The sequence below is a fragment of the Lepisosteus platostomus genome, chromosome 9 (genome assembly GCF_059453375.1).
Source record: "Lepisosteus platostomus isolate fLepPlt1 chromosome 9, fLepPlt1.hap1, whole genome shotgun sequence".
NCBI lineage: Eukaryota > Metazoa > Chordata > Actinopteri > Semionotiformes > Lepisosteidae > Lepisosteus > Lepisosteus platostomus.
The window spans coordinates 60,663,149-60,684,504 of NC_142619.1; the positions used below are offsets into that span (position 1 = coordinate 60,663,149).

A 21,356-nucleotide genomic window follows, 5' to 3' on the forward strand; every position below is an offset into this window, starting at 1 on the left:
TCCAGTTGTCATATTAATTATGTCACCGAGCAATGATTGGAGCAGTCAAAACAGCGCGCGGCTCGGGAGAGCTCTTCTGCCGCTGGGAGAATAAGGGAAAGCTTTCAGAGGGCACTAATTGGACCCCAGAAACGCTCTGACAAGGCATGGAAGATAGGTTACAGAGAGACCCGCAGCTCTGAGGGGGCAGGGAGCTCCGTGAATAGACCCCACGCTTCTTTTCTAAACTCCCTTGCTGAGCAAAAAAATGGGCTGGTTCTTGAATACTGGCTTGATCTTGAATGCCACAGCCAACAGAGAAAAATTGGACAATTTATTGTAAGGTCTTTTTGTGTGTTTTTTTTTTTCCAGCTATTCACCGCTACCCTGAAGGGAATCGGATGGTTTGTGTCCGTCTGAAAGACCTCTTCTTTCACTTTTTTTGAAGAGGGAAAAGTTGTAGAAATACACGCTCGCTCGCCTACTGTAACAAAACAGAGTGTAACAAATCATTTTAAAACACACACACACACAAACAACAACTGTAGCTGAAGAATTGCGCGCACCGGCGATCCCCGCTCTGCCCGTTTTGAGGAATATTTAGTTAAAACGGGAACCCACCGGGAAAACCGACACCAGCTTTTCAAGAACTCCTGAATGGACCCGGGGAGTGGAAAATATGTTAGTCTGAGCCGAGCTTCTAGTTGACTGTGAACTAAGTATCACAACAACTCCCGTCCAACACATTCGAAATGGGGGGGAAAAAGATCGAGGCGCTTTAGAGATTTTTAAACAGTTTTAAACACCCCGTCGGTTTTCACAGAGAAACAGGCCGACGGGAAACAACGACTTTAGCACTTTTCTAAAGGCCGTTCTCTCTGTTCAAAAGGTCGCAGAGGATCTATATTTAAACGAGATCCGTCTTATCTGCGCGATCCCCGCGTTGCTCGCCTGCTCCTAATGAAATCCACGCGTACTGCCCCGGTCTGGTGGAGAGAGCTATCCTTTCAGCACTAGACAGTAATTGCTGCTCGGGCACAAAAAGCAGTGTCTGTTTGTTTGTGTGGGCTGAAGCCACTCCGGTTTTTAACTTTTAAGTTTTGTTATTTTGTGAGTCTGGTCACTTGTAAGTATCTAGCGCTACGGGGCAGCACGCTTTCACGCAGGGAGCCCCACGCTGAAATCTGATTTCTGATTTTTAAAGATCACGGGGTTCACGAACGTTACTTATGATGGAAGATAGTGTCTTCTAATTCATAGTCGCGAAAGAGGAGTCGTGCAGACTTCGCGACGTTTTTGCTATGAGTTTTGTACCATTACATTAAGAAAAGGTTTAGTGCTGGCTAACGAATGGCGCTTTCGCTGTTTATGAAGCGGTTTACATGCAGTGGGACTCCTCTCCTCCTCGCGTGTGCGAGGTTTCAAACCCCACTGCTGAAAACCAAGTCCCCGTGTGATTAAGAGGGACGGAGCGCGCTCTCCTAATTGGATAGCAACCCGAGACTGGATGGGACAGGAAAAGGAGGAAGGGACAAAACGAGGGCCCGGCCCAGTCCCGGTCTGTGCAGACGGGAGCTGTTTGTTCAGGGGCTGGGGCGGCACGCGCCCGGCGTACGCGTTGCAACAACACTCGGAGCCGGAGGGGAGCGCGAGCCGGCAGCGGGGGGCGTGGCCAGCCCCCCGCGCGTGGGGCCGTGTGTGTGCCTTGAAAAAGCCGCCGCCGCCCGCTCGCGGCACTCACTCCGGCCCGGGGAGCGCGCGAGGCGAGAGCCTGCGAGACCGCCTTCACAGCGAGCGCCGCCAGAGCGTGCTCACCAGCAGCCACACGCGAGCGCCACGAGCGGCACGCACGGCCCTTCCCACCGCAGCCCCCCAAAGTAAAAACAAAAAAAAAAGGGGGAGACGGACAAGCGAGCGGACCTCCGTTTCTCTTCCTCCCGGCATCCGCTGCCAATGGATATCGCTGCCAAGATGGAGCTCGGCGCCAGCCAGCAGCACCTGCTCCCACCCGCCTGCTTCTTCGCCGCCGCCGCCGCGCAGGGCGCCCAGCTCAGGCCGGCCGACAGCCCGGGCGGCCAGCCGGCGCCCAAGCCGGCCCGGAGGCCGCGCTCGTCCTCGCCCGAGCTGCTGCGCTGCAAGCGGCGCCTGACCTTCGCCGGCTTCGGCTACACCCTGCCCCAGCAGCAGCCGGCCGCCGTGGCGCGCCGCAACGAGCGCGAGCGCAACCGCGTGAAGCTGGTGAACCTGGGCTTCGCCACGCTGCGCGAGCACGTGCCCAACGGCGCGGCCAACCGCAAGATGAGCAAGGTGGAGACGCTGCGCTCGGCGGTCGAGTACATCCGCGCCCTGCAGCAGCTGCTGGACGAGCACGACGCCGTGAGCGCCGCCTTCCGGGCGGGGGTGCTATCGCCGGCCATCTCCCAGGGCTACCCGCAGGACATGAACTCGATGGCGGGCTCGCCCGTCTCCTCGTACTCCTCGGACGAAGGGTCGTACGACCCGCTGAGCCCCGAGGAGCAGGAGCTCCTGGACTTCACCAGCTGGTTCTGAGGCCTCCCGTGGCTCCGGGGGACCCCGACCCCCGCGCTGGGCAGCGGACTTGTTCCCGGCGCGCCTGGAGGGCGGCGGGGGAAACGCCAGAGCTGAGCAACCTGACAGCACAGGGCAGCTGCCGCCCTACTCGTTTGCACTGCGGTCGGTGCGCCGGGGCGCGGAGCCGTGCCGAGGAAGAGGAGGGCGCCCCCGGTGCCCCGCCGGGGCGCGGAGCCGTGCCGAGGAAGAGGAGGGCGCTCCTGTAGAGCCCGCGAGCCCTGGCCTGACCGCCGAGGACGCCGAGCTCGACCCCTCGCTGTGCCGCGCCACAGCCGAGCCCTGAAACGAACTTCTCCTTCATCATTTCCGAACTATGCTAAACCCAATCAGAGAACGTAATACGTATTTTTGTAAGCTCCTGTAATGTTCCGCCTCTAAAACAAAAAAAAAATGCTTCCAATCTTTTTTGCGGATTTTATTATATGGGAAAGTCTATTTGTTTCTAACCTGTCGTTTGTTTTTTTTGGGAATATATTAAGCTATTTTTGTATATAAGAGAGATTTATAGGCGTTTTTGTACAAACGGTTTGGAGACGTGTGTATCCTGACGATATATGAATGTGATGCCTCTCACCTCTGCCTCTTTAGACGGGGTCTCAACCTGCCCGGCCGCACTCCCGAGCACCGCCGTGTCTTACTTTCGCCCCGAGCGCAGTGTATGCAGCTGTTGTCCAAACGCAGACCGCAATGGCTCCCCATTGGTTCTGTTCTGCTTATGTTTCCGATACCATTGCCTTTCCTACTGGGTGTATTTAAAAAAAAAAAAGAGTCCGTGTTTTCTATATATATATACTAGTTTCATAATAAAAGCAAACTTTTTCTAAAGCGCATGTGTTGGCGTGCAGTGATTGATTCTTAAGGGCTCTCCCCCGGTGTGTGGACAGGCGACACCTTGACACCTCAGCCAGGTAGGCTCTGTGCGCTCCGTGCGCAGTGGGACAGGTCTGCCCGGGGTGGGGGCGAAACACGCGCGTCCGGGCGCCGGGGTTCTCCCCTCCGCGCGAGCGGGCGCCCCGAATCACGGAGAGCTACACTGCCCCCCCCCAATCAGAGCGGTCTGGGTGTTTCGGACTCGGGTGGGCTCTGCCCGGCCCGCGCCCCTGAGCACACCCGGGAGGGGGTGCGGTTTTGCCCTCGGGGTCCCTGAAGAAGACGCCCGGGGTCTCCGTTCGCACCCTCATCGCCCAGCATCGTGCGGCCTTCTCCCGTGACGAGGGCCGGCCCGCAGCGCCCGTGACCATCACGGCCCGTGCCTGCGCCTTGCGCCGTGCGCCGCTCTCGCCCGCCCGAGGCGCCCGGCGCGTGTCTCATGCAGCCCACGAGCATCATTGGGCGTGAACACAGCAAGTCGGCTCGGCGACTCGCCCCCTGGTCCCCGCTAGGTCATGTGCAGCTCTCGCGAAAGCGTGAGTACAGGCCACGTCCACGCTCCTGTTCCCGCTGCGTGGGGTTTTTATAAACTGCTTGCGGGGTCCGTTCACTATGATCACCTCGACAAAAAGGGCATCGTTTGGGGGAAGAAAGTGTCACGAGACGTTCGGAGGGCATACATCTGCAGCTGGGTGTCTGACCTTAACCTTCAGTAGTCCAGGTGAGGAGCTGCGTCAGCAGGCGTGGGCTGCAAAGGGACAAGTAATAGGTGTATTCCCTGCTGAAAAAAGGATCTTTACAACCCGTCTAACATCCGCTAGAAAAACAAGGTTAAGGTTAGAGAAAACACAACGTTTCGGCCGTGGAGCGGTCCTTAAGAAGGCCCTGAACCTGAAGAAGGCTCCACGGCCGAAACGTCGTGTTTTCTCTAACCTTAACCTTGTTTTTCTAGCGGATGTTAGGCGGGTTGTAAAGATGCTACTCACGCGTGCACTCGCGTTTAAATGCGACTGAAACACCTCCGTGTCCCGAAAGGACGCGATTCCGGCGCAACCGACCCGTCTTGCGGTTGACGTTCAGATTGGCAGGAATGAGGCAACTTAAGCGGCTAATGAGCCCAGCAGCACCATACCTCGTGGCTGTTTTTAGAGGTAATAACCGCCCCTTTCATGTCAATCTAGTCGAGAGGATACAGAAGTTCGATCAGTTGTGGGGTTTTTTTTTGGGGGGGGGGGGCGACTGGAGAGCTGCAGCTGGGCGCGTGCCTGGCTGAATGACTCGCCGAGGTCGCGCGCTGGTTGGCCGATGGCATGCGCCGACTGTCAGCGGCGCGCGCCAGGCCCTTGAGACCTGCTCCGGGGCACCAGTGCTCGTCTGCGGCTCGCAGGCCAGCCTCTGGGACGTGCGGAAGGCGGACACTAAACACTCCTGGCTCCGTGCTCCGCTAATCTGGAGCTGGAAGATACTCCGCGCGGAGTGGCTGTCTCCTTACCTATAAACTTACCGATAAAACAGACGCAGATAACACAGATTGAACGGGAATGCACGTCACGTTAAAAGCGCCAGCTGGTGACACTGTAAATGTACAGTGATGATGGATTGATTGATTGCCAATATCTGCTCTAGGACCCAAAAGAGTACATACCCGCTTTTAAATCGTTCTAAATCATCTGATATCTGGAAAATCGCGAAATGCTTTTTAAAAAAAAATATCTGCCGCGCTGCTTCATGAAAATAAAAGCACAGCAGGGGCCACCTTTTCTGAACCAAGACAAGAGCTCGATTTAAAGGCGGGTTTCATGTTCCAGTACTGTATACCCTTCAAGGCGCGGATTAAACCCGCGGGTGAGCGGAGAGACCAGCCCAGGCTGGAGCCCTCTGTGCTCGCTCGCTCCCCGCACAAGCGCCTCCGCCGCGCCGCTCGCCTGTGCCAGAATCCCGCAGGAGGCCGGAGGAGCCTGACCGCTCACCGGGCCGCCTGTGGGGGAACACCCCGTCCCTCACCGGGCCGCCTGTGGGGGAACACCCCGTCCCTCACCGGGCGTGTCAGGCGCAAGGGGACAGACACCGCCGTGTCGAATCGCCTGTTCTTCCCTGTTGCGTCTGAAAAAAGTGCTAAAGAAACTATTGGGATTTTCACTGCCTCGGCACTTTTTTCTTTTAGCACTCGATCTTTTTTTTTTTTTCAAATTAATACCAATCAAGCTTCTCTCGGGGAGAGCAAGCTGGGGTCTGCGACAAAGACAAATTCCTCATGCAAGAACTTGTATATGGCCAACAAAGTGATCTTATCTCATCTCATCTCATTAATGAATTTGGCTGACGGTCTCTTTAAGAAAGGAAAAACCGATTTATAATCGCTGCCTGCGTACTAAGTCGTGTGTTTCACTGAAGGAGTCTAAGCCAAGTACAGTACCCCCTCCCCCACACCCCAAGAGTAGGACAGCCGTGTCCCACTTCTAACTACTGCAGCCTGGCTGAAAACAACCCCCTCTGCCACCCCGCTGGCCCGAGCACGAACGAATGAGGACTGGCTAATTGAACTCACTCCTAACTCATGTCGATTAAAACACAGGGCCAGAAAACGGTCCCCCCCGTCTCTTCTTTTTTGAAAAAAAATAAATAAAACATGACTAAAAGATAAATTTGAACCCGCAGTTCAAACCGAACCTTCTTACTTCTTTCACCCTCTGGACGTTTTTATTTTATTTTCCTCATGGAGAAAACGGATGAAGGATTCCTGACGCTGTGACACTCTGCCCAAGCTATGAGAGAGGAGAAGGCGAGGGGAGAACCCGACTGGGAGAAATGAGGCGTGTACGTTGAATTGGAGTCCGACTGAGCCCAGGGTGAGATGCCGATTCAGGACGAATCCCTTTGCACCAGGGTTATTCTGCAAGGCCTAAAGCACACTCCGGCACAGAGCTGTCCATTTCTACTGTAGACCAGGGCCTAGACCAGCCTGACACCTTTAGTCACCTGGGGTCCAGTGGAAAACACGCAGGTTGAAGAAATGGAGTTTATTTAACTGAAGTTCGGGAGGGATGACAACAACCACGCTCAGTCATGCCCAGCTGTCAGCGATCAGCGATCACTCCCTTCGTCCTTCCTCCGCCGAACGCTATAAATACCAGACGCGATCTCTCCCTCCCTCGCGTGCGACTTCTGTATCCCACCTCCACCCCAGCTCCACCTCTGCAGCTGCCCCTTGGTCACCTTGAGCGGGGGTCCTGGCCTCCTCGTCCTACGGCCCGGAGGTCGGCCCTCGGCCCGGCGGGTTAAGCCAAATATTCGCCCCACAATAGTTCGTTATGCTTCGATTTTGGGGCGTTGTCATTCCTCGGGAATAATGATGTGCTGCACGGGAGATGCTGCTTAACTATCATTACTGTAGGTACTATTGCAATATAAACACTAAAATATAACAAGTAATAGGTTTATTCCATGCACATGGAATAAACCTATTACTTGTTCCTTTGCAGCCTACGCATGCTGACGCAGCTACCCACCTGAACTACTAAAATATAACGCCTTCTTGAATATTTTGTATTTGCACTATTTCACAATTTCCTTGCTCTCACTATGTAAAAACCCATGTTAAAAAATTGTTGCTGGCCCCCCATTTAAATCATTAAACTCCCTAATCTGCCTGAACTCTATGCAAGAAGTCAGAAGGGAGGCTCAGCTGTCCTAACCTGTATCTCTGGTTGACAATAAGAGCATAAGCCGGCAGTCTAGGTCTGCTTAGTTTCCACGTGAATTTCAGTCTAGAGGGAATGTGAGGCGTGTCCTGTCTCCAGTCCTGCCTCAAAGAGGCCAGGTGGCTCACCTTGCCCTCGAAGTTAAGCCCACTGCTAATTAAAACAGCTTTGAATGACGTTGAAGTCAATTGCAGAAGCAGTAGGGATACTGTAAGTGTGTTGAAATGCTGAGGAGGAAACATGACAAAGAGCATTCGAACCTGGGTGAATGACACATTTGTAACTGGAAACAGACACGCTGTCTGCTAAACGAGTCAATTCGTCATCAGAAATGGGTCTCTGTGGATTCATCACGTTGCATTTTGAGGAAAGCCCAATCTCTTGCCTTAAAAACAAACCATTAAAAAACAAACAAACCGGAACAAACAAAAAAGAGAGATACATTTTTTTTCTTCCGTAAAGAAAAAGAAAAAGGCTATCGTGGGTTTGGGTGGGCTGTGGAAATTGATTCACCAGTCATCTCCTTCTGCCATTTTGCGTTTGAATGGCCCGAGGCAGCCCCTTTCATTCCAAGAGAATGCGCTTGTCTGAGGAGGCACCAGCATTGAAATGTAGTGGGGTTCAAACACACAAGTGACGTGGAATTGCCTTAAAAAGACTGGTTTTGGGGGGTCACACACTGTAGAGGTCTCTGGTTAGACTTGGCATTGTGAGAGGCCCTGCACCAAATGAATGAAATAACAGGCTTAAGCACCATTCAGGGGAGCTGAATGCAAATCAGAGATAAGTAGAAGTTTTCTTTTTTTTTAAAAGAGGCCGATATTTTTTGTTCATTGCTCCTATCTCTGCAGGCAAGGTTTGCATGTTAAACATGATTTACCAGGCTTTATTCCCTGGGTTCTATTGAATTCAGTCGTCTTTTTTCTTCTTCCTCTAGTGATTGCCTATCCTAGTCTATGATTAATGAGCTGCCGTGCAATTTGGTGGCCATAATGACAATCAGCACACGACTATGAACTCACATTCCTCTCGCAGGTTTACCAGGCGGTAACCAAGAGGGGCCCACGGAGGAGGGCTGTGAGGAGACAGCTAAGCGTTTCTGCAAACTCCTTTCTGCCCTCGTTTCGCTGGCTTCCTGCTTCTCTGGGCCTTTCACATGCGACCGAGGAAAGAGAGGGTCAGTAATCCCGTCCCCGCCAGGCCCTTAATGAAGACACCAAGCTGATTCGGCCAGGCAAAATAATATTCTGTGTCTCCAGGAAGCTGAATCTGATTCATTAGATTGTTTTTTATCTGAAGCAACAAGCACAGGTGATATTTATCAACCTTCAACGTGATGTACTGTAAGTAAAGAAGACTGAGGTCTGTTTCTATCGGCCCCTAGACCAGCGAGTTGTCCGTGTGATGTTTCACACAGCCCACACAAAGAAAAGTTACTTAATTGTGGTGACTCAAGCCAGTGCATACATTAAATCATCATGTAGACTTCTGCCCTCATCCATTAAGTAGAATTTGTGTTTTTTTATAGAAATGATAAACTGTTCATATATATATATCTGCTGGTGTCTTTTAGTGTTTGTATTTATCTTGTCTTTATACAGACTTCTGCTTTTGACATCCCATAGAATACTACTATTGCAACCACTCCTACTGTTACTTCTTCTGTTACTGATGCTGCTACATCTACTACAACAACTACGACTAATAATAAAACCGAAGTGAATTATGTTCTTTCATCCTCCATAAAACTCAACAAGAAAGTTGCTACATTGAAGCCTCGTTTAAAAGCTGTATTCGACTCTTATTTTTTTCTCCTGTTTTGTTTTGTTTTTTTTTTTTATCTCGGTTGGGCTTATGGTGCACCGACTGCTCGTCTGAAGCTGGCCTGAAGTGTGAGCTTTTAGTGTTTAAAACATGGAAGTGTCTGTTTAAATGTCAGTCCGGTGTCAGACGCTTGGGGTCGGTTATGGCGTAAATCACGAAATAGGTTCACAGCGAATCTTGTCTGAGAGAGAAGGGCTTCGTTTCCCCCTGTTAGATGTTATGATTATTAATTACAGGAACAAGAGGGTACTCGTTTGGAAAAAAAAAACGCGTCTTTTTCATACGGTCGAAGGAAAGCTTGGCCTCGTCGTTGCTAAGGAGTACTTAGCAACGCCCAACAATAGCTCTTTTAAAGGACCCTTCGCACACACTGACCACGGCATTGCTGCGAGCGCAGGGGATGCTCTGGTGTTAAAGACCCTATCCGCTCCGATTCAGCCTTCAGAAATGGCCTGTGTTCCGGACATTTTGTTTACAATGCTGGAATTCAATAGCGGGCGTCACGATGTGTTGTCGTCTCAGACATGGAGTGGAAAGCTTCTTCTTCGACGCAGGCAGATCTCTTCTCTCTTTTTTTTTTCTCTCGCTGAGAGGCAAAACTACTTGTTGTTTTTTCTTTCTTTATTTGTTGTTTGTTTGTTGTTGTTGTTGTTGTTGTTGTTGTTGTTAACGATTGAAAAGATGCAGAAGGGGAGCGCGCAGCGACAGGGGGAACGCCCCTTGAATTTTAACGGGGAGACCAGCAAAAGAGCCCCAGTCACCAATTAGTGATGCTGGTTTGTAAAAAAAAAAGAGAGAGAGAGGAGACGTCTTTTCATGAGATGCAGAAAGAAGGAGAAACGTGCTGTTCTCTGCACGCTGCCGTTATAAAAATGTCGACTCGTACAGTACATAAAAAACACTTTTTTTTTTTCATTTTGGGGAGCTCCACTCCTTCCCGGGAGAGCTGCAAACTCCGAGACCCGCGTTTAAATTTCAGTACCACAGACAGCACTCTGTGCTTAATTTAACTTTCCTCTACCTGGTCAGGATTGAAGGAGAGTATACTACTTCGGAACGTCGATTCGCGTCCTTTTATTGGCCGTTGTGAAAATGTGTGAAGTGTCTCAGTGCTTTCGAGTCCAGGAGTCTATACAGTAGGCCCCTGGCCCCTGCGGTTTGAACTATTGTATTATAGTAAGAATTAAGGCGACGACTTAAACATATGCCCTCCCATCGCCCGCCTAACACACCATCCAAGAAGGACTCTGACCCCAAGCCTCTTTCTCCCCCTCTGTGTGCCTGCGTGTCTCATGGAGAGCAAGCTGGGGTATGCGAAAAAGACAAATTCCTCATGCTAGAAATTGTATATGGCCAATAAAGTGATCTTCTCTTAGCTACATACAGTTTATGTACAACAGGTAGCTGTAGTAGTTGACGTAGGGGAGCTGCATCAGCAGGCGTAGGCTGCAAAGGAACAAGCAAAGCTTTATTCCTGCTGAAAAGAGAAGAAATGAAACACCTCTCTTAGTTACCTCTTATCCACAGGGTCACTGGGTCAGGGTCACAACGCTGTGTCTCTTTTTTTCTCTTTTCAGCAGGGAATAAACCTTTACACCTGTTCCTTCACATGTAGTTGTGGGCGTGCAGGACATACAGTACTGTAAGAAAAGATACAAAGGACTCCATTTCATCTCATGCAGCTTCTCTGTATTTTAGTAGCTAACTGATCCCAGGATCCCATGCAGCCGTGTCTTGAAAGTATCGGCTACGCCCCAGGACCGGGTGTCCAGACCCACATTCCCACAGCGCAGGGGGACACAACCAGAGAGCAGGACCTTCCAAAGGGCTCCTCTCGTTTGTGCCTTTTCTCATGTCCTACACATCTAAATACAAACAATCATTTATTACTCTTTTTTTCAAATGTTCTCCTTCTAATAAACATAATAACGAATAATGCCTTTACATGTACTGTATACAGCACTTTTCTGGACACTCCACTCAAAGCTCTTTACAGGTAATGGGGATCCCCTCCACCACCACCAGTGTGCAGCCCCACCTGGATGATGCACCAGTACACTCCCCACACACCAGCTCTCAGTGGGAAGGAGAGCAGAGTGCACCAGTACACTCCCCACACACCAGCTCTCAGTGGGGAGGAGAGCAGAGTGCACCAGTACACTCCCCACACACCAGCTCTCAGTGGGGAGGAGAGCAGAGTGCACCAGTACACTCCCCACACACCAGCTCTCAGTGGGGAGGAGAGCAGAGTGCACCAGTACACTCCCCACACACCAGCTCTCAGTGGGGAGGAGAGCAGAGTGCACCAGTACACTCCCCACACACCAGCTCTCAGTGGGGAGGAGAGCAGAGTGCACCAGTACGCTCCCCACACACTAGACTTTCTTCACTCTAACCTTAGACAGTCCGCCGGCCCATTGCGCTGCTACACTTTCAACACGTGAAGCGAACCTCAGGCTGTAGAAAAGCCAGCAGTCGCGTATGCTAGCTCGCCTGAGATCACGCTCCTGTCTGCGAGTGCCGGAGCAGCGCCTCTCAGGCGTGCCCCGCGCCAGGGTCTACTGTTCGGACGTGCGAACAAACCGGTGGCCTGCCAGCACGTCGCTGCACGAGGAGCCCAGGGTGTGTAGGGGGCTCTCGGGCCCGACGAGTCCAGGACCCCCTGTCTGGTGAAAGACGACCAAGGGACAGGTGCAGGGGTGAAGGGAGGTACGGGGGAGAGCTGAGGCCGACACGTCAGGATTATTTGTGAGTTGCGGCAGCCGGGGCTTCATTAGCTCGGCCGCCTTCACCCCTCCCGAGCTTTCGCACTGAAGAACTCGCGTTTAATCAGACCCACGGAGTGGGATCACATCGCACGAATCCCGTTTAATCACCACCGACCGGAGATCCGCCGGCCCGGCGCCGGGGGTCGCACGCCCTCTCGGGGTCACAGTGTCTTCGAGTCGTCCAGCGGGTTGGCGACGACGGAGCTGTGAATGAGCAGGAAGAGCGGCAGGTAGGTGAGGAAGCCCAGCAGGTCGAGGGAGCGGATGTGCCTCAGCTCGCGGCGCACTGCCTGCTCGTGCTCCTCGCGAATCCCGCCGGCCTTCAGCTCCACGAGCAGCTGCTGCGCGCTGATGGTGCGCGTCCGGGCGTCGATGTTGCACAGGAACAGTTGCTGGAGAGATAACAACAACAACAACAACAACAACAATAATAATAATAATAATAATAATAATAATAATAATAATAATAATAATAACAACAACAACACAACAAAGGTAAATGAAAGGAGCGCGCTTTTCCGTCTGATTCGGTTTCTTTACTGGGGTCAAGCTAACTTGCACAGATCGGACACAAATCACAAATCTGCAGGCGGGTTTTACATTTTTATTCCTTACAGAAGTAGCTCCCAGGTTCCCGATAGAGAGCGTTGGGAAACATCCCATGCACGGACAAAGGTTACTGAATGTGATCCGTCCTTACCCAGCTTCCGCCTCTTGTATGCGAAGGGGCTATCACACCCCTTCATGTTTCCCTGTGGACGTGTAGGAACAGGTGCAGTGGCCAGCATTGCTGGGGCCCCGGGTTCAACTCCGGACCAGGGTGCTGTCTGTTTGTGCTCTGTGATGGACTAGTGTCCTGTCCAGGTTGTGTGTTTGTGTGTGTGTGTCTGTGTAAGTCCTATGAAGGACTGGCACCATGTCCAAGGTGTGTGTGTGTGTGTGTGTGTGTGTGTGTGTGTGTGTGTGTGTGTGTGTGTGTGTGTGTGTGTGCCCTGCGATGGACTGGCGTCCTGTCCAGGGTGTGTGAGTGTGTGTGTGTGTGTGCCCTGTGATGGGCTGGCGTCCTGTCCAGGGTGTGTGTGTGTGTGTGTGTGTGTGTGTGTGTGTGTGTGTGTGTGTGCCCTGCGATGGACTGGCGTCCTGTCCAGGGTGTGAGTGTGTGTGTGTGCCCTGTGATGGGCTGGTGTCCTGTCCAGGGTGTGTGTGTGTGTGTGTGTGTGTGTGTGTGTGTGTGTGTGTGTGTGTGTGTGTGTGTGTGTGCCCTGTGATGGGCTGGCGTCCTGTCCAGGGTGTGTGTGAGTGTGTGTGTGTGCCCAGTGATGGGCTGGTGTCCTGTCCAGGGTGTGTGTGTGTGTGTGTGTGTGTGTGTGTGTGTGTGTGTGTGTGTGTGTGTGTGTGTGTGTGTGTGTGTGCCCTGTAATGGGCTGGCGTCTTGTCCAGGGTGTGTGAGTGAGTGTGTCTGTGTGTGTGTGTGCCCTGTGATGGACTGGTGTCCTGTCCAGGGTGTGTGAGTGAGTGTGTCTGTGTCTGTGTGTGTCCTGCGATGGGCTGGCGTCCTGTCCAGGGTGTGTGAGTGTGTGTGTGCCCTGTGATGGGCTGGTGTCCTGTCCAGGGTGTGTGAGTGTGTGTGTGTGCCCTGTGATGGGCTGGTGTCCTGTCCAGGGTGTGTGAGTGTGTGTGTGTGTGTGTGTGTGTGTGTGTGTGCCCTGTGATGGGCTGGTGTCCTGTCCAGGGTGTGTGAGTGTGTGTGTGTGTGCCCTGCGATGGGCTGGTGTCCTGTCCAGGGTGAGTGAGTGTGTGTGTGTGCCCTGTGATGGTCTGGCGTCCTGTCCGGGGGTGTGTGAGTGTGTCTGTGTGTGCCCTGTGATGGTCTGGCGTCCTGTCCAAGGTGTGAGTGTGTGTGTGTGTGCCCTGCGATGGACTGGCGTCCTGTCCAGGGTGTGAGTGTGTGTGTGTGCCCTGTGATGGGCTGGTGTCCTGACCGGGGTGTGAGTGTGTGTGTGTGTGCCCTGTGATGGGCTGGCGTCCTGACCGGGGTGTGAGTGTGTGTGTGTGTGCCCTGTGATGGGCTGGCGTCCTGACCGGGGTGTGAGTGTGTGTGTGTGTGTGTGTGTGTGTGTGTGTGTGTGTGTGTGTGTGTGTGTGTGTGTGTGTGCCCTGTGATGGGCTGGCGTCCTGTCCAAGGTGTACCCCGCCTTGTGCCCCTTGCTCCCCAGCATGGGCTCTGGGCCGCGGTGACCCTGAGCTGGATAAGAGGCAAGGGAGAGTGGCATGATGTGATGATGCTCTTCAGGAATGAAACGACTGTACAGAGTGTCACGAGGCCGAAAGGTGTGTGACAGAATGTTTACTACGGGTGCAGCTGCTACAGGTCATTACAGACCCTTCAGTCTTCTAATGAGAAGAGGTGTCTCTAATATACTGCACAGCCATATTCTCTTTCACAGTTCTTTGCTGAGTTTAGTGTGCATATGTTCATACATTTCAAAAGCTAGTAGTGATATGGTGCAGTATTTGCTTTTCTCGAGTTTCAGTCAAACCTCCAGGTGTCTCCATAATTTCAACTGCAAATTTATTCCTGTGGCCTAAATACATATATGTGTAAAATCAATGTCGAATAGCTGTATCAGTTTCCCCTCCTGAGAAAGTGTTAATCAGGTTAATGTCTATTAGAGACACCTGTGTTAGATTTGTTAAAAGTCTATTTAGGTTGTTTTTTTTGCAGTGTTACCATCCAGAATAATATACACTGGTACATAAAACGAGGAGCTCTATTGCTTTTTTTCTTAAATATTAACATCCTCAAGATATAATGGATTCCAAATGGAATTGTGTTTTGAAATATCACAGAAACATGAATAAATCTGTTTTGCACTACAGCAAATCTTGTGAAAGAAAACTCTGTGTCCTTGGGTTTGGAAAAGGAGCTTTTAATAATAATAATAATAATAATAATAATAATAATAATAATAATAATTATTATTATTATTACATGATACAAAAATAAACTAAGCTTGTAGCACTGACATTGACACCCCAATCAATGTCCCATTGCCAACATCACTGAACAATACAGCCTCTAGGCTCCCTGTGTAGAAAAGTAAAAGATGAATTTATTTGTCCTTTTATGCATGACAACAGCAGGCTAGACCATCTATTTTCCAACGGCTCTGTCCAGCTCAGGGTGGCGGGGGAGCTGGAGCCTGTCCCAGCAGGCAATGGGCGCAGGAAGCAGGCCGAACCCCCCCAAACATGCACGGTTCTGTTTGCTTCGCACTCAGACCCTTTTCAACGCAGAGAAAACATTTCCAGGCGATGGGACCTTCTTCACAAGACCCCCGGGCAGCTTTCTCCGAACTTTGCAAAGCTCTAGAGCTAAGCCGACTGTGTGCATGACAATAACTGTTTTCAACGAAACCGATGTCACGATTGCACACCGATGAGGAGAGCGAATCCGTAACAGTGTGGAGTGAGCTTCCCGAACCGCACAGGGCCTTGCGAAAAAACAACACAAAAACCTGAGGAGCAGAGCTGTGGAGTTTTTGAGCGCCGTGCCAAACTGGTTAAAAACACCCATTTTGACGCATCCTGTCTGCATGGAGCCCAGCAGCAATCCGGAGGTGTGGGTGCTCTTTTTGTCTGTAATAGCTCGTCATTTCCAGACGACTGTTCCCTTGTTCGTGTCCGGGGAACACTTAGCAGCTTATCTGAATACTGAAAAGAAGTGTGGATGCGATTAGACCAATATGCCAAATAACTGCAATGGGAAAGGCGACAGAACATCTTTCTTCGCTGGTATCCAAGCACATTTCCACAGTTCAGCCAAGACAGGTCTCCAGGATACTGCCTGCCTCCTCACCTGAGCACGGAGCTGTATGTTCTTTTTTATAGCGCTTACAGCAACTTTTAGTCGGATTGTTACCTGCGATTCAAACCCAGGACCTGAAGCACGAAAGGGGCTGAGCAGAAATAAGCTCTGAAATGGGATAACCACACTGGCAGACTGAAGAAAAAGAACAGAGAAAGCACCACTCTTTCCTATAATTTGAGCGTGGATCAATCGTAATCTAACTACACTCATTCATTTCAGAAGCCCATTAATTTCAGTGCCCGGGTGAAATTGGAAGACCTCAGCATTCATTCACCCTTGCGCTGGCCTTTATGTGTGCACCTGTTTGCACAGCTAATGCGTCCTGTTCAATAAGTTCGGGTAATCCTTTGGCACTCACACCAACAATAATCCTTTCCCGTTCGACTCTGTAATTACAAAGGCCTACACGGAATAAACCCAAACTATATAAGCAGGGTTAAAATTACTGCATAACAGATATGAGCCCTCTTTCAAGTCTCGGGTCAGACATGGTGTCCACCTTTCACAGTAGAACCTAACACCAGTTCTGAATGTAATTCCTGCCTTTCCATTGTGAATTGCAATATTACACTGCTCCTCATTTAGGTTAAACACACTGTGAAGCATAAACCCAATTAGGAGACCTGCAAAGTGTGTTTTAAAAATGCATGTAACTGAATCTATATTTTTTTGGTTTCCTAATTCATTACAGAGAGTTTGTATTTACTTTTTAAAATTGAATACCTGTGTTCTGTGGTAAAGCGCATTTTAGCAGACACTGACTTGACCAACCTAAAATTAATATATACTGTATATATTTACACTATAAGTTTTATAACAGTAATAAGTCTTTTAGTCACAATAATGATCATATTTACAGTGATATCAAGTGATACACTATAAAAGCTAGTTGGACAACATGGACAACACTGGGTTCTGCGTAGATCAACACCAAACCACCGCCTTAACCAGATACACTGCAGTGAAATGCCACTTCTGTAGTAACCAATGTACTCAAATTTATATATAATTTCAGTCTGAAACAATGTGTTGGTTATTTAAATTAAAGATGTTTCACATGCATTTGTTTTTTACCTGCAATATAACGATCATAAAACACGTAATAGGTTTATTCCATGCTGAAAATAGAAGATAGAAAACACAACGTTTCGCTGTGGAGCCTTTGTTGTGTGCAGATATTATAACCTAAGCACTTTTCATAAACCAGTCACATATGTCTCCATATACAATTCAGAAAGGAGTGCAATGAATAAAGCACTATAAGTAAATTAGGTTTTTGCTTCTGCCTACAGATCTCATACAGACAAGTCAGACGTGCTGATTTTTGAATGCAAGAAAGCTTTTGGTGTCCGCAGACCTTGCCTGTGACCGGGTTTTACAAGCCTCTGGGTGTGACTTCGGCTCTATAAGCTCTTGTCCTGCGTGTGAATCACTGTTCTGGGACTCGCTCATCTCTACAGCCACTGAAGGCAGCTCTGGCCCAGCCGCCCCTGGGTGCAGCTGCAGGGACTCCTGGGCTCATGAGGGGTTCCCGGCGGCAGCACCGGTCCCAGGGGGTCATGGGATACTCTTCTCTGCCTGCATCTCAGGTTTGCTTTCGCTCTTCTTGATTATGCCCTCGGCCCTCTCGTTTCATTTCGAACACACAAAATTAAAAAAGTTTTGGCAACAGCAAACTGCAGACCTCACCGTCGCTCATTGAAGTGCTCGGTTTTGCCCAAATCCCAGTGGTCATATTTTGACACACTGTACTTTTGTTTTGGAGTGAATGAATTATTGTGAAAGTAACAGATCGTCGTTCAGGAGACTTTCCCGGACTGTAAGGAGAAGATGGGGTTGTGAAAGTGTTATGTTTTTTTTTTTTGTTAAATCCACAGTAAATTTGAAATACATCAAACACAAGCACAAGTAAAGAGAAAAAGAACAGACAGAGAGACAGATAGATCATCAATGTGGAATGACAGTCACATGTTCTCCTTACTTTGGCTTTGTACAGCTTCAGCTCCAGTGCTTTAAAGTCCAATGTGCCAATGAGGGATCTCATGAAGTCGCTGAAATATATACAAATATGTATATCAGTGAAACTGTGGGTGTCCCCCTAAATCTGTATGGTGTTTGCGAGTTATAAATTATGTTTGCTGCTGGTGTTTTAAGGTGGAATAAGGAATACAGCTGAATGACTTCCAAACTAGATCAGTAATGCTCTAGGCAGTACCGGATTTCCCATTAGGCACGGTAGGCACAGAGCCTCGGGCCCGCTACATTTTTAGGGCCTATGAAGGAGAGAGGCACTAGTGACTAACGAAAAACAGCACGCTTGCGATCGACTCTAGGTGCTCCAAATCAAGAATCATCCGCTCTCTAGCGGCTGTTGTAGAAACTAGAAGTTTCGAAGAGATGGGCCGAGCGAGCCCATCGTGATGGGCCGAGTCGAGCACTCGCTCCATCAGTCAGGTGGTTTAGCATTAGAATAATTTAAAGTGCATCATGTCAGGCGACGTCATTCAATTGGCGTTACCCCCTCTTTTTGCACTCTTCGGAGTGAAAGTGCCCAGGGCCTATGAACATGTGCCCCTGGCTCTAGCGCTCTCCGAAAGGACAAGCACAGGGTGGGAGCATACAGGGAAAAGAGTGCATCCACAAGGACTGTTGAAACCATGATGCAAATTAAGAAAACTTGAGTCATTAGGACACTGGCAAAGACTTAGTGCTCGCACATATCTATCACATTAAATAATAAGGAAACTTTCCCCTTGCCTTGTGATTTCAAGGAAAAGTTTGAGAATGGATAAGAATAATCAGCTGGATTTGACTGCCTGTAGGTACTGTATGCAATGTGCTTTGTCATCCCATCCAGGAGAAGAGTCATGAGCTTTCTAATTGCTTCATACCTACAAACCAGGATGAGTTCTGTCCCGATGAAAATTACCATCCTGCCTGTATATGGAGTCTATGGAATTGGAACATGGGAAAATATCCAGGGCTCAGCTATAGGAATTTCTAGCATCAGTTCACTTTCATGCCACGCAATCTGTTTCAAGAAAGAAAAAACTAAAAATCTGACCTAAATGTGACCGGCAGATGTTTAACAAGGCAGCTCATCTTCAGTCATTTGTCCTGCCACACTACTGTGTAAACAGAATCCACTGTGACATAATTCAGCAGAACCCGTCCAATAAATATAAGCTACGATAAAAAAAAAATGCGTAAAAGATGAGAAATTACAGGACATCAGCCTAAGGAGGCTGAAAACACAGAGACTGAAACACGAGTTCTTGTAGTATTTAGTGTTTGAGTGCTGAACTCTTGGCGGGTAAGTCTCCTGTCAAGTTCATGAGCTGATGATAAACTGTTCTGAGTCCTTTGTGATTGCTTACACTGCCTCATGGCTGAAACAATTAAGGGGAACGCAAGCCTGGCCCAGCAGAATAACGGCTGAAACTGTCAGAAGGACACGGACCGGCCTGTGCACAAAGTGACCACTCGCTGACACTGAAAGGCTTTCACAATAATTAAGCAGAAACAGGCACGCCTCTGTTTTAGGCAGACGTATACTTGCAGCGTGTGGCAGAGCCGTGGTCAGACCCTCTGCATCTCCCCACTAACAAGTTGTGAATGCCCTGTTAAACAAGGATGCTGCCGGCTCCGTGCCACCAGCCTGATGGCATGCATGAGTGCTCCCTGTACTCTCATTGGCCTGCCAGCTACAGAGAGGGCCTTGGCAGGGCCTTTGACAAGAATGAGGGGAGACAGCACAGCTAATGATCATTAATTGCACTTGGTTTGCAGTAAAAGCTCTAATGGGAAGACAACACCCAAAATAATAGCTGCGCCAGGGTCCGGCCTCGCGCCTGGCCTCACTCTTTTGTTGCCCTTCCTCAAACCACGGCACCTCAGTCATTACTGGCATGGACAAACCAGCATCTATCTGGCGCGCCTGACTCACACTTATGCAATGCTATAATTTGGCAGTCCTTTTTAAAGAAGCTTGTGTAAGACGCAAACACATGCTGACCCAGTTAAAGTTTGCAAAAAAAATGATTTAGCTTTCAATTTCAATAGCTTTTTTTTTAATGCATGGTCTAGATTTAGTCATCTTGTATATTTTTGGAGGGCATGAGAGAGAGAATGCACAGGCTTTTAACCACGTTCTCTTTGAGGAGGATCGTGTTACCTGTTCACTTTTGAATATGTAGAACAATGCTTTCCCTGCTCGACTGCAGGGAATTACAGGAAATAAACACCATGGGATCTACTGTTCTTTTGGAAACAGACAGAATTGGATTGACAGTATTCTCTCTGCTCAGTGGAAATGGTCAGCGTCTGCAGAAATGCAATATGGACACGAACTCCAAATGTTTCCTGCAACCCATGTGTATGTACAGTATACAGTAGTGAAAGCACAACGTTGTCACAGAGTAAAGCATAATTTGGGAAAGTTGAAGGTTAATACCCCAAAAACTAGGGGTAGAAATATGTTCTCTAACCTGTCCTTTATTATTTTGCTGATTTTGTAATTGAGGAGGCTCCCAAATTAATTTTTACAGAAATTTTATTATTATTCAATTAAAGCCTCGATACCAGGTTTGAAGAATTTACTATAAATGACACAACAAGAGGATAAAGGTCCAACATCTAAATTGATACATTCAATGCATATTTTATAAGCTTCTTTAGTCTCTTTAGTCAAATAATTTCTCTAGCTTCTGTCTTTGATGTCACTAAATGGTCACCACCATGTCATTAAATTGGGAGGAAAAAACGAGGAATTCCAGAGGTGACACCAATCTTATGTCAGAAAGATGTCTTCGTTTACAATAAAAGAAATAGTTTCAAAGTGTCTGACTGAATTCACAAGATCGTAACCAGTTTTCTAATGTGTAAAAAAATTGTTAGAGATATATGTGAGGTAGAGCAATTATGACAAAAAGCTCTTATTTATTCCAGGTTTTTCTTTTGGTAAGAAAAGGGCATCTGTTGCAGTTATAGCCCTGCCAGTCCATGGTAAGCTTTCAGATTGGATTCGAAAACATAATATTAACATTCGTTCCTATGCTGATGACACTCAAATATACATTTCATTTACACCCAATGACAACTCGTCAATTGTCACTTTAGTTAATTGCATTAATGAAGTAAAGTCTTGGATGTGTGAAAACTTTGTCATTCAACTCCGATGAAACTGAGGTTCTCTTGTCTGGAGGCAACAATACTGATAGAACTACTATAACTTCAGCACTTAACTCAGAGGATTTAAAAATCCGCCTCAAAGACTCAGCACGTAACCTAGGCATCATATTAGATACAAGGCTCTCATTTAACTTTCATGTTAAAACAGTATTGAAAACATGCTTCCTACAGTTAAGAAATATTGCAAAACTAAGGCAGTTTCTCTCCACTCAAGACACAGAGAAATGAATGCATGCTCTTGTGTACAGAAGGTTACAGAAGGTACAGAAGGTACAGAAGGTTAGATTACTGCAATTACTGCAATTACTATCAGGGAGCACCCACCACTTTTTCAACACCTAACAGCAAATTCAGAATGCAGCAGCTGGAATTGTTACTAGGAGCAGAAAGTACGACCATATAACCCCCATACTTATGTCTCTTCATTGGCTTACTGTCAGGTACAGGGCGGACTTCAAAATCCTTCTACTTACTTACAAGGCTCTCAGAGGTCAGGCACCTGTCTATCTAATAGAATAGAATATTAATGTTTACAATCCAAGTCTCCTGCTTAGATCACAG

The 21,356-nt window shown here is 48.9% G+C and overlaps 2 protein-coding genes across 4 annotated transcripts in view; one reads left to right on the forward strand and one right to left on the reverse strand.

The window, feature by feature from the left end:
* The first annotated feature begins 1,519 nt into the window (after positions 1 to 1,519).
* Positions 1,520 to 3,396, forward strand: ascl1a (achaete-scute family bHLH transcription factor 1a). Its single transcript, XM_088645979.1, has one exon. The coding sequence runs from the start codon at positions 1,933 to 1,935 to the stop codon at positions 2,527 to 2,529; it is 597 nt and encodes a 198-aa protein (XP_088502105.1). The 5' UTR covers positions 1,520 to 1,932; the 3' UTR covers positions 2,530 to 3,396.
* Positions 3,397 to 10,633: 7,237 nt separating this feature from the next.
* LOC148655381 (uncharacterized) overlaps positions 10,634 to 21,356 on the reverse strand; it is a 134,824-nt gene continuing 124,101 nt past the window's right edge. For all 3 annotated transcript variants that reach the window (XM_088645981.1, XM_088645980.1, XM_088645982.1), the window contains 2 exons: positions 17,587 to 17,656; positions 10,634 to 12,126 (listed from right to left, as the gene is read on the reverse strand). In XM_088645981.1, the coding sequence (XP_088502107.1) occupies positions 11,896 to 12,126; positions 17,587 to 17,656 (301 nt within the window). In that variant the 3' untranslated portion in view covers positions 10,634 to 11,895. The remainder of the gene's footprint in view (positions 12,127 to 17,586; positions 17,657 to 21,356) is intronic.

Bases quoted from the DNA above. Each gene is read 5' to 3' on its own strand.
- ascl1a (XM_088645979.1), top strand. From the start codon at position 1,933: ATGGATATCGCTGCCAAGATGGAGCTCGGCGCCAGCCAGCAGCACCTG.